This window comes from Anabas testudineus, chromosome 9 (assembly GCF_900324465.2).
Source record: "Anabas testudineus chromosome 9, fAnaTes1.2, whole genome shotgun sequence".
In the NCBI taxonomy this organism is placed as follows: Eukaryota; Metazoa; Chordata; class Actinopteri; order Anabantiformes; family Anabantidae; genus Anabas; species Anabas testudineus.
The window spans coordinates 2,091,118-2,103,372 of record NC_046618.1 but is presented as its reverse complement, the minus strand read 5'-3'; the positions used below and the strand labels follow the sequence as shown (position 1 = coordinate 2,103,372).

The window sequence follows — 12,255 nt, the reverse complement described above, 5'->3', positions numbered from 1 at the left end:
GCTTTTTTGTGTTCACTCTCTCTTTCTGTCTTCACTGTTCCCATTACATGTTGACCTGATTCCAACCTGGACTTTGATGCACTGTTGTTGATTTTTGTTCCTGACTGATTTTATTTCAACATATGAGGTTATACTGGTATATTTGTCATAAAACATGACCTGTATAGATGGTTGACAGTGATGATGATAAACAGCAATTTTATTTTTTTATTCTCTTTTTTTATTGTTATTTTACAGGATATAAATGGAAATTTTGCCAATTTTTATTACCCCTAGTTAATTAACAGGAACATGCTGGCACATATTGTAAAAATACAGCAAGACCAGTTTTCCCACTGTCATATACTGTTATCTTACATGCAGTGTTCTATTGGTAAAATAAATTACAGTATATGAACTGTAAGACTGTAAAATACTGGTGTCCCTGCTGCCAGTATTTTACTGTTATTTTACTATTAAATTTTTGTAGTTTGGGAGCCAAGTGTTAAAACATGTTTAGTTGGGTCGACAAAAAACAGAGACACAGTAAGTTCCATGAGAAGTGTTTTATTCTTAGTGTTTCAGAACATATATACAAAAACGCAAAGATAACTTAAACAAATACAGTAAAAATACAAGACTGGCCACTGACAACATTTTGATCAATGACAATTATTATTTCAAAAACAAGACAGTGTTTGAGTTCCTCAACAGCGTCTTCAGTGCAGGGTTCTACAGCTTGGACTTGGTGTGGACTGTTTAAGCTGTTGATCTCCAGGTGTCAGTCTGAGCAGAAGCTGTCGTCGTTGTCTTGGCTCTTTTCTTCATCTGTCTGAATCAGTGTAGAACACGGTTAGTGAAAAGATCTGAAACAATCACAGCATGATTTGATATTAGAGAGTGTGAGCAGGGACGCTGATCTTACCTGTGTTTGTTTTTTAAGATGAGTTTCCCGAGCGGCGACTGAGGGTCCACACATTTCTCCTTGTTTGCTATTGTGACACTGGGACAAATGAAAGAGACAGAGACGTGTTAGAGAGAAGCTGAGAAGTGCAGGACAACGTCCTGTCAGTACATGTGGTTGAGTTCAGCTCGTTTACTCACATGATCTCTGTGTTTGGACAGAAGACACTTGGTTCATATATGACTGGCTCTGTCTTGATGAGCTTTGTGTTGAACTTGTCGATGAAGTTGACACACTTGCACCTGCTCGATCTGTTGGCTGGTTGTCCTGGTGGGGGAACAGACACAGTTAAGGCTTTTCACTTGCTCACTGATGACTGTGATACTGAAGCAAACTTCCTAATGTGATCATTCTCAGGTGATGAAATGTTGAAATCACCAGGTGCCACAGAGAAGATTTCATCCCCCACCTCCTGCCTGCAGAATGTTGGTCCTCTCTGAATGGGACTTTAATAAAACCTAGTGACTTACTCCATTTATAATAAGTCATCAGTAATCATCATGTTTAATTAATGCTAATGAATCCTGAATCAGAGGATCTACAGTCCATCACATCTTCCAGGAGATGTGTCAGGCTTGGGGGGATATTTTAGACCCGGCAACCCTAAAGTTGTTCTTCTTACCAATGTATCATTCATCTATAAAACATTAGTAAATAATGTATTAAGCATGAAATCAAACAATTCCAGCTTCTAAACCACTGACAGCAGTTTCCTTATAAGAACAGTCTGACCAGTGTTAAGCTACAAACCAAAGTGTTGCCTGTTTCTGACGTTCACTGACATTGTTTGGAATAATCCACATGTTTAAGTTGCAGTAATGCTGGATACTGAAGTAAAACAGATCACAAACAAATGACAAACTCATCAAGTTACCTTGAGCAAAGAAGACGAGCAGGCAGGCGAGAACGACGGTGACCAGTGAATTCATATTTGCAGCTGTAGACTGGTTCTGGTTCAGCACACTGTGTCTTTCTGCAGCCGGGACTCCTGACTCTTTTATACATGAGGGCAGTTGTGCAACATGACACGACACTTTCACTTTCTAATAGTTCCTCAGTCCTTTCCTCTTTATTTCAAACATCCAATTTCTCTGAAACTGAGAAGTGTGTGTGCAGAGGGTTTGGCTCAGAGGATCATATCAGTCTACAGAATGGAAGTCAGGCTGCAGGAGGAAGTGATTTTCTAATATTGTACACATGAAGAAAAGAGGTCTAAACTCTTAAAGATGGATTTAATGTCCAAAATACTTACTGTACCATAATCTATGACAAAATATAAGTCATTCCAATACAGAAAACATTCATCATTTGTTGTTTCAAACATACATATGGTCATACTGCACGTGGCTTCACAACAAGTGGAGTGAATTAAAGAGAAAAATGAAATTACACATAACTTATTTGACTAAATCCTCAATTAATCGTTTGCTCTTCTTTAACATTTCAACAGAAACGAAATCCTACTTAACCTGAATAAATGAAAGTAGCTGTTTCCGTTTCACATTTGTTGCCTGGATCTTTCCTCTTTTGTGTTTTCAGGGAAATTCCCCGAATCAAACACAACTTGCTCAACATCACATCATAAACACGGCACAGACATCATGACACAGAGATCTATAAAGCATTAGTAAATAATGCATTAACCTTCAATAGATTCATCCACAGCTGTATCTTTGCATTAGACCTGCACAACATCAGGAGGACCGTTCTTCCTCACTGACCTGCTTTAGCTCAGATATATTCTGGTGTGAACCACTCTTTTCATGTTATTCCATAACTCTGTGCACAATTTAGTGATTAAGTGTGATGAGCAGTGTATTTTCTATTCAGTCCTCCATTGTGTCTATAAGTTCTTAATATGAAATGTATATATTAGGGCATTAAACTGTCTTAAATATGAATTGAGGTGGTGTTAAATTCAAGATTCAAGATTCAAAAAACTTTTTTAATTCCAGAGGGATTTTTTTTGCCTTGTTACAGTTGTTCTCAACACAGACAGAAAGAAAGGGAACTTAAACTAGTAAAGATCCACAACAACATAAATACACATAACATCAATCCAGAAAAGTTAATGTATATACAGAATTTGTGTGATGAATGAAAATAGGTCAATATTTATAGTCCAGAGTGAAATGACAGCAATTACTCAACAGAAATTGTCAGTTCCCCTGCCCCTTACTGAGGGGGGAGGAATTGTAAAGATTTATGGCCACAGGTAGTAAGGATCTCCTGTGAAGTTCTGTGGAGCACTTGATGTTGATCAGTCTCTGGCTGAGTGTCCTCCTCTGTCCAGCAGCACACTGTGTGTCACATTTCCAGCTCCTCCTGCTGCCTCTTCCTCATTCCCTGCCCTGGACCGTTTCCTGGTTTTTCTCCTCCCTTCCACATGACCTGCTGATTACTGATTGACTGCACCTGGTTTGGTTCCTGGCTTTATAAGCAGGGCCGTTTGTCACAGACACCTGTCAGACTGTCTCACTTCAACCTCAGAGTAACACTATCCAGAGATTCACTTCGGACTACCAACCTGATTAAACTGACTCTACCTGCCCTGGACCCTGCTTTTGCCCGACCCTCTGGTACCATGAGTTCATCTCTCCCTCCTGACCTGTTCGCTCCCTCGTCCTCTGCCTGATTCCCCTTCCCGGACCTGAACACCGTCTGATCCATCTCTGCCTGATTATTCACACCAGACCTGGTGTCTCTCTTCCTGGTCTACTCTCCCCCTCGTCCTCTCAGTACCGGACCTGTTCCTGCTCCGCCTTATTCGCCGTGCTCTGTCTTTGTGTTGGACCCCGTGGATGAGACGGGACTGTCTCTGGAAGTGTGTGTTTAGCACTGTGGACCTGTCTGTGTGTATGATGTTGGACTGTAGTATCACCCTGTTTACTGGACGTTTGGATTTCATTATCTTCAGGATCTGTGTTTTGGATTTGGAACTAGTTTTTACTGTGCTTCTCTTCCACTGTTGCCAGCCTCCATTCTGCCTCCACACTGTCTTCACTTGCCTCTGTCTGTGTCATGATTCCAGCTCTCTCCAGCCTGTCTGTTTCCAGTTTTCCCCCTCCCTGCCTTACTACCCTGATTACTCAATATCCACACCTGGGCCACTCCTACCTAAGCAGGTCCATGTGCTTCTCATCTCTGCCAGAAAGTCTCACATCAACATGAGAAAACATACTATCCAGCATTCTTTTGGACTGACTTCCTGATATTGATCCTGCCTCTGCTCATCCCTTCGGTACTGTGAGTGTTCCCTGCCTGACCTGTCCTTTCCTTCATCCTCCTTCCCCTCACACTACCGGACCTGATCCTGTTCCTGGTTCCTTCTGCCTCCTTCCCTGTTGTGTCTCTGAGTTTGGATATCTCTGTGTATGACCTGGACTGTCTCTTGACATTGCTAACAGCCTAGTGGACTTCTGCTTTTGGTACTGCTTCTGGTTATGACCTGAATTGTTGTTTGGACCTCTGCACTAGCTTACGGACTCAACTGTTTTGGACGGCTCTGTTATGTATGACCTTGGATTTGTCTTTCATTCAGCCTTTTTTGGATATCTGCAAACCTGTCTACTGACTTTGTGTTTAGCGTATTGTTCTTATACTACATAGCTCCCTCTCCAGGCCACATGTGCTTCACTCTGTCGGGCATTTTGGAAGCTCTGTCTTACTCTCCAGTCAACAGCCACCAGTCTACGGCACCTCACCACCTCCTATCTGGATCACTCCTCCCTGTACTCGACCACCTCTCACCAAGACTCCAGTGAGTTACCCCCTTAACACTATTCAAGATCCAGCCACAGACTCTGTCTCCTCTCCTAGACCACCATACTCCCCTGGCAACAGCCCTGTCCAGTTGCGGACTCCTGTGATGCATCCAGTGCACGTTTTTGCATTTTTTTCTTCATTTTTGTCAATAAACCTTCATTTACTTAGGGGAGGGGAAGGAGGTTCGTGTTTTGTGTGGTCTCTGGCAATGGAGTCAGATCCTAGGTATATGACAGACCTGTGCTCTCCGTTAGTCGGCCATCTTGGCCGTGACGTCAAGACCACCTCTTCCTGTCAGCTACTACTCCTGGTTCACACCCAGACCCCCACACACATCCGACGCCGTCTCCTCCCGACTGATGTCCTGCTGTTCTCAATGACTTTTTTTACTAGCTCTTGTGTGAAATAAACCTTCTAAACTAATTCTTACCTCAGTGTATTTCTAGCAATGGAGTCTTTTATCCAGCTCGTGACAAACTCTTTACGCCAGAGACCAGTTTTGGACAAGTCTTACTTACCTGCCCAGCTACCTGGAGGATTACGCCTACATGTGTGATTTCCAGGATTCACCCTTTCAGGGAACTCGTCTGATCCTCTGGACAAGACCTCTGGGTTCCATCGGGGCCAGATACCTGCGACAGTTCTGTCAGAGGCGTCAAACTCTCCAGGCCCCGGTTTCAGTTTCATCTTCAGTCTTGGCAGTGGGTGCTGTTCCTGTCGCATCCACTGATCTAGCCACTCCTGTTCCTGCCGCACCTGATCCTGTCACCAATGCTGCTCCTGCCACTCCTGTTCCTGTTGCAACCGCTGCTTTTACTGCACCTGTCCTGTCGCAGCAGTTCCTGTCAAAGCTACTGCACCTGCTGTTCCTCTTTCCAACGCCACAGTCGCTGCTAACTTAGTTGCTCCTGCTTCTGCTGGTGCCGTCACAGTGCCTCCTGTCCAGTCTCCTGTTCCTGTTGCTGCGCCAGCACCTGCGGCTCGTGACGCATCGTTTCCTGATGCAGCTGCTGCACCCCTTACAGTTGCAGCTCCTCTTCCTTTAAATCAGACTTGGTGATATAACTTACCACTAATGTACCTACTTTCTAATTTAGCTAATTTACCTGATTCCAACCCGGACTTTGATGCACTGTTGTTGATTTTTGTTCCTGACTGATTTTATTTCAGCGTATGAGGTTAAGCTGGCATATTTGTCATAAAACCTGTATAGATGGTTGACACTAATGATGATAATGATTATCATCATATTATTATATGATTATTTTACAGTATATAAATGTAAATATTGCAGATTTTTCAATACATTTTTATGTGTATAGCTCTTCTAACAATTGTCATTGTAGCAAAGCAGCTTTAAACAACCGAAGAAACTATGGAAGTTTATATGAGCAGTGAATGTGTATGAATCATAATAATCAGATTGTCCCAGATGAACAAGGCGAGGGCGCCAGTGGCAAGGAAAAACTCCCTGAGAAGGCAACAGGAAGAAACCGTGAGAGGAACCAGACTCAACAGGGAACCCATCCTCATATGGGTGATTACATGCTATGTGTTAGGCAGCAGTCCAGTATAACAGTTAATGTCTTTAAGTTAATATGGAGTCCAGTTAGTTATTGGAGGCTCTGGTAGACTTGTAGGAAATTCCAGTCCTGGAGTATCGAGTGACTGCTGTAGTGTCAAGAACTCGGGGAAACAGCTGTCGACATCAGCCGAGGCCACATCTTCATGGTAGCGTGGAACCAACCCCAGTCACCACACGGGGCATCCAAGCGACGAGATCTCGGCCAAAAGCGGGCACCAGGACAAGTCAGATAGGTCCAGAGGGCATAGGGTGGAACGACATGTGTAGCTCGACAGAGACATGAAGAGGGAAAGAGAGAGAAGAGGAGAGTGGAGAGCAGAAGATGTATGAGGTGAATGTATATTTAGTGTAGAGTGCAGCAGGGACTCCGGCAGGACTAACTATGACAGCCTAACTAAAAGAGTGAGCCAGAAGGAAACACAGACGTGAGGGTTCCCTGGGATATAGAGCAACCAATCACTTCACCATCAACAACCCTGAGCGATCAATGAGAGTTGGGAAGACAGCATCTAAACATACCAGTTCACCATAATGCTCTATGTCCATGAGTCTTTCCCTAAGGCAAATCTATTTACAAAAATGCTTGACTAAATAAATAGGTTTTTAGCCTAGACTTAAGACTATTAGACTATTTTTCATGATACGAGGTACTGTCAAGCAGCCTGCATCCTTTGAACGAAGTAGGCGTTGCAGGTGATAAGGTACTAGCAGTTCACTCAGATACTGCGGCGTGAGACCATTTAATGCTTTAAATGTCAAAAGAAGTGTTAGAGTAAAAATGATTTACTCACTGATTTATAATTTTCTTATTACAATGTTACTTCACTCATAAGGATAATTTCTTGTTTTTTACTTATTGTCATTATGAAGGATACATGTGTTTGATGTTTAATCCTGTAAGCAACAAGAGCATGTTGTACTGTGCTGAAGCTGCACTTTGCACACAGACAGGAAACAGGAAAGGTCAGGAAAGGTCAGCAGCCTTGGAGTTGAACAGTTCTTGTTGCTATACGCCTATAACCAATGTTTTATCCTTGTATGGAGTTGTTTTTCTTACAAGTGTGTTATCTTTCTATGGGGTTCTTTTTCTTGTAATATGATCACCATTTAACCACACCATACACCCACATCTGTAACTTCAGGGTGTGTCTCATCTTTAATAAAAAGCTTGTACAAAGGGGAGACGGACGGAGTCGGAGGTAGACATTCCTGGGTGAAGCATTTATGATGCTAAGATCTCAGGCCGGCTCCCCTTGCAAGTAAAAAGGCCAAAGAGTGTCCTTGTTGTGCTTTATTGTCTTCGTCTCTCAGCGTATGAAAAGTGTTGTGGTTATTTTAAACCCGACAAGAAGTATTTTAAAATTTCACAAGAAGCCAATGGAGTGTAGCTAAGATAGGGGTGATGTGCTCATATCTTCTGGTTCTAGTGAGGACTCTCGCTGCTGCATTCTGAACTAACTGAAGCTTGTATATGCACCTGGTTGAACAGCCAGACAGTAAGGCATTACAGTAGTCCAACCTAGAGGTGATGAAAGACTGGAATCTAGAATCACACCAAGGTCTTTTACTGTTGCACTAGATGTGACAGAAAGGCCATCTAGAGTTACGGTTCTAGCTGCATGTGGTCCTATGACTAGAACTTCTATCTTATCAGGATTAATAATTGTCATAGCTTCGGCCTTGGTTTTCCTTCCTCACTCTCCCTCTGGACTCCGCCCACCAGCCCCTTCTCTCCCTCTGCTCACAGCAACCAACTGAACATTGGACTCACCTGTGTTCCCTTCTCCCTACAAAACTCTCCTCAAGCCTTCCCCCTCTGTCAGATTGTCTTCATGTTTCATAGATGAAAGTAAGCAGACCTGGTGATGTTGTTGATGTGGGATTGGAATGATAATGAGCTATCGAGGATGACACCAAGACTCTTAACCTGGGGGGTGGGGGAAACAGGAAACTGTCAATATGCATAGAAAAACTGTCAACTTTGGCAAGTGTAGATTTTGTGCCGACAAGGAGGAGTTCCGTTTTATCACTGTTTAATTTCAAGAAGTTTGAGGTTAACCAGAGTTTAATATCAGCTAAACAGTCGATAAGGGCGATGGGAGGGAGTGTTGAATTTGGCTTGCTGGAGAGGTAGAGCTTAAGCAGAAGAGAGTTAATTAGTATCCAATCTCTTATATCTTTTACACATTGCTCAACTTTATTAAGCTGTTTCTTTCTCATGTGGTTTTGATGAAACATATAACTTCGTGTCGCAGCATAACAATGAAAGTTAATACCATGCTTATGGATTATGTTGCCCAGAGGAAGCATGTAGATGGAAAAAGCAGTGGGCCTAAAACTGAACCCTGTGGAACACCAAACTCTACTGGAGAGCATGTAGAGTAATCACCATTTAGATCTACATACTGATAATGATCAATCAAATAGGATCTAAGCCAGGAGAGGGCCGTTCCCTTAATTCCTAAAACATTTTCTAATCTGTGAAGGAGAATACTATGGTCAATAGTGTCAAAAGCTGCACTGAGGTCAAGTAGCACAAGCAAACACTATCTCTTTTAGAAAATGTGTCGTATAGAGTCTAATGTACAAGTTAATGACTTTGCAGAAGAGATGAGTGAAATTTGTTAATTCTCTTCAAGGAGAGTAAAGTATTCTAGATTCTCCTGGAGTGGTTAGTTTATCATCTGCCTCAATTAAATTGTCTGGTTTCAAAACCTAAGTTTTTTTCCTAATATTTACAATTTTGTTATTGAAAAAGTTAATGAAGTCCTCACTACTGCACAACATTGTTGTAGAGATATCTGCAGTGGTCTTCTTCCTGGTTAATTTGGCTGCTGTTGTATTAAATAACAACCTAGGCTTTTTTTTTTTTTTTAGTGTTACAAAACTGTTAAACTGTTACAGTGTCTGTCAAAGCTGTTGCCTCCGCTGCTCCTGCTCCAACTGTTCCTGTCGCATCCTCTGTTCCATGAAATCAGACTTTCTAACTTAGCACTAATGGTACCCACTTCCTAATTTAGTTTATGAGGTGTTCTATTGGTAAAATAAATTACAGTATATGAACTGTAAGACTGCAAAATGCCGGTGTCCCTGCTGCCAGTATTTTACTGTTATTTTACTATTAAATTTTTGTAGTTTGGGAGCCAAGTGTTAAAACATGTTTAGTTGGGTCAACACAAACCAGAGACACAGTAAGTTCCATGAGAAGTGTTTTATTCTTAGTGTTTCAGAAAATATATACAAAAACAGCAAAGATAACTTAAACAAATATAGTAAAAATACAAGACTGGCCACTGACAACATTTTGATCAATGACAATTATTATTTCAAAAACAAGACAGTGTTTGAGTTCCTCAACAGCGTCCTCAGTGCAGGGTTCTACAGCTTGGACTTGGTGTGGACTGTTTAAGCTGTTGATCTCCAGGTGTCAGTCTGAGCAGAAGCTGTCGTCGTTGTCTTGGCTCTTTTCTTCATCTGTCTGAATCAGTGTAGAACAAGGTTAGTGAAAAGATCTGAAACAATCACAGCATGATTTGATATTAGAGAGTGTGAGCAGGGACGCTGATCTTACCTGTGTTTGTTTTTCAGGATGAGTTTCCCGAGCGGCGACTGAGGGTCCACACATTTCTCCTTGTTTTCTATTGTGACACTGGGACAAATGAAAGAGACAGAGACGTGTTAGAGAGAAGCTGAGAAGTGCAGGACAACGTCCTGTCAGTACATGTGGTTGAGTTCAGCTCGTTTACTCACATGATCTCTGTGTTTGGACAGAAGACACTTGGTTCATATATGACTGGCTCTGTCTTGATGAGCTTTGGTTTGAAGTTGCCGATGAAGGTGACACACTTGCACCTGCTCGATCTGTTGGCTGGTTGTCCTGGTGGGGGAACAGACACAGTTAAGGCTTTTCACTTGCTCACTGATGACTGTGATACTGAAGCAAACTTCCTAATGTGATCATTCTCAGGTGATGAAATGTTGAAATCACCAGGTGCCACAGAGAAGATTTCATCCCCCATCTCCTGCCTGCAGAATGTTGGTCCTCTCTGAATGGGACTTTAATAAAACCTAATGACTTGCTCCATTTATAATAAGTCATCAGTAAACATCATGTTTAATTAATGCTAATGAATCCTGAATCAGAAGATCTACAGTCCATCACATCTTCCAGGAGATGTGTCAGGCTTGGGGGGATATTTTAGACCCGGCAACCCTAAAGTTGTTCTTCTTACCAATGTATCATTCATCTATAAAACATTAGTAAATAATGTATTAAGCATGAAATCAAACAATTCCAGCTTCTAAACCACTGACAGCAGTTTCCTTCTAAGAACAGTCTGAACAGTGTTAAGCTACAAACCAAAGTGTTGCCTGTTTCTGACGTTCACTGACATTGTTTGGAATAATCCACATGTTTAAGTTGCAGTAATGCTGGATACTGAAGTAAAACAGATCACAAACAAATGACAAACTCATCAAGTTACCTTGAGCACAGAAGACGAGCAGGCAGGCGAGAACGACGGTGACCAGTGAATTCATATTTGCAGCTGTAGACTGGTTCTGGTTCAGCACACTGTGTCTTTCTGCAGCCGGGACTCCTGACTCTTTTATACATGAGGGCAGCTGTGCAACATGACGCGACACTTTCACTTTCTAATAGTTCCTCAGTCCTTTCCTCTTTATTTCAAACATCCAATTTCTCTGAAACTGAGAAGTGTGTGTGCAGAGGGTTTGGCTCAGAGGATCATATCAGTCTACAGAATGGAAGTCAGGCTGCAGGAGGAAGTGATTTTCTAATATTGTACACATGAAGAAAAGAGGTCTAAACTCTTAAAGATGGATTTAATGTCCAAAATACTTACTGTACCATAATCTATGACAAAATATAAGTCATTCCAATACAGAAAACATTCATCATTTGTTGTTTCAAACACACATATGGTCATACTGCATGTGGCTTCACAACAAGTGGAGTGAATTAAAGAGAAAAATGAAATTACACATATCTTATTTGACTAAATCCTCCATTAATTGTTTGCTTTAACATTTCAACAGAAACGAAATCCTACTTAACCTGAATAAATGAAAGTAGCTGTTTCTGTTTCACATTTGTTGCCTGGATCTTTCCTCTTTTGTGTTTTCAGGGAAATTCCCCGAATCAAACACAACTTGCTCAACATCACATCATAAACACAGCACAGACATCATGACACAGAGATCTATAAAGCATTAGTAAATAATGCATTAACCTTCAATAGAGTCATCCACAGCTGTATCTTTGCATTAGACCTGCACAACATCAGGAGGGCCGTTCTTCCTCACTGACCTGCTTTATATTGTGTTGTGAACCACTGTCTTCATGTCATTCCACAGCATTTGGTTCACTTCTGGACTCTGACTGGGTTGTTTTGGTAAATTAAAAAGGCTTTTTTACCAGAGTCACTTATTTTCTGAATGTATTTATTATTGACTGCTTTTTGTTGTGAGAGCTTCCAAAATAATCACATTGTGTTCAGCTGGTGGAAAGTTTCTTATTTCGACTATTTCATTTGTTTTTCTGCTACAGTGTCCTGCAACCCAAAAGCTCTGATGCAGATTTCTTCTCCAGACACAAAGATCTGTTCCTAGTGAGCATCTTGAAAAAGGACCATTGCAGAAAAATATCTTGCTTTGTCATTTTAAACAACAAGCAAACTAGTAACCTACAGACACAGAAAAGCATGACTAAGCATATTTAGACAGCCTTTAATAGAGCTGCCAAAGTCTATGTGTGGAAAACACTGGTTGAAAAATACATCTGCAGAAATTCTATCAGGATATTCAGATTTTAGATTTTGGTCATTTGATTATACTTTATAGTTAGTTTAGGTTTAGGTTAATATTTGCTATTTACTAGGGATGTAGTGTTAAATATTGTGGGGCACAATAAATGTTTGTATATATGTATATGTATGTATGTATT

At 41.4% G+C, this 12,255-nt stretch overlaps 1 protein-coding gene across 3 annotated transcripts; it reads right to left on the bottom strand.

Annotated features, from left to right (window-relative positions):
• Nucleotides 1-544: 544 nt before the first annotated feature.
• On the bottom strand, nucleotides 545-10,879 carry LOC113150220 (growth-regulated alpha protein-like). Of its 3 annotated transcripts, none has more exons than XM_026342626.1 (4): nucleotides 10,778-10,879; nucleotides 1,084-1,210; nucleotides 905-982; nucleotides 545-811 (listed from the first exon to the last, which is right to left on the bottom strand). In XM_026342626.1, the coding sequence occupies exons 1-4, from the start codon at nucleotides 10,830-10,832 to the stop codon at nucleotides 739-741; spliced, it is 333 nt and encodes a 110-aa protein (XP_026198411.1). In that variant the 5' UTR covers nucleotides 10,833-10,879; the 3' UTR covers nucleotides 545-738. The 3 variants fall into 3 exon arrangements, with proteins under 3 accessions (XP_026198411.1, XP_026198410.1, XP_026198409.1); XM_026342625.1 differs by lacking the exon at nucleotides 1,084-1,210 and adding an exon at nucleotides 10,044-10,170 and having other exon boundaries at nucleotides 548-811; XM_026342624.1 differs by lacking the exons at nucleotides 545-811; nucleotides 905-982; nucleotides 1,084-1,210 and adding exons at nucleotides 9,516-9,771; nucleotides 9,865-9,942; nucleotides 10,044-10,170.
• Nucleotides 10,880-12,255: the final 1,376 nt, after the last annotated feature.

What these genes read in the sequence shown, in the direction of transcription:
- LOC113150220 (XM_026342626.1), bottom strand. Translation starts at nt 10,832, where the DNA reads ATGAATTCACTGGTCACCGTCGTTCTCGCCTGCCTGCTCGTCTTCTGT. An exon ending in TGTCCAAACACAGAGATCAT is followed by an intron (nt 983 to 1,083) that starts GTGAGTAAACGA and finishes CATTTGTCCCAG; the next exon opens with TGTCACAATAGCAAACAAGG. An exon ending in ATCTTAAAAAACAAACACAG is followed by an intron (nt 812 to 904) that starts GTAAGATCAGCG and finishes ACACTGATTCAG; the next exon opens with ACAGATGAAGAAAAGAGCCA.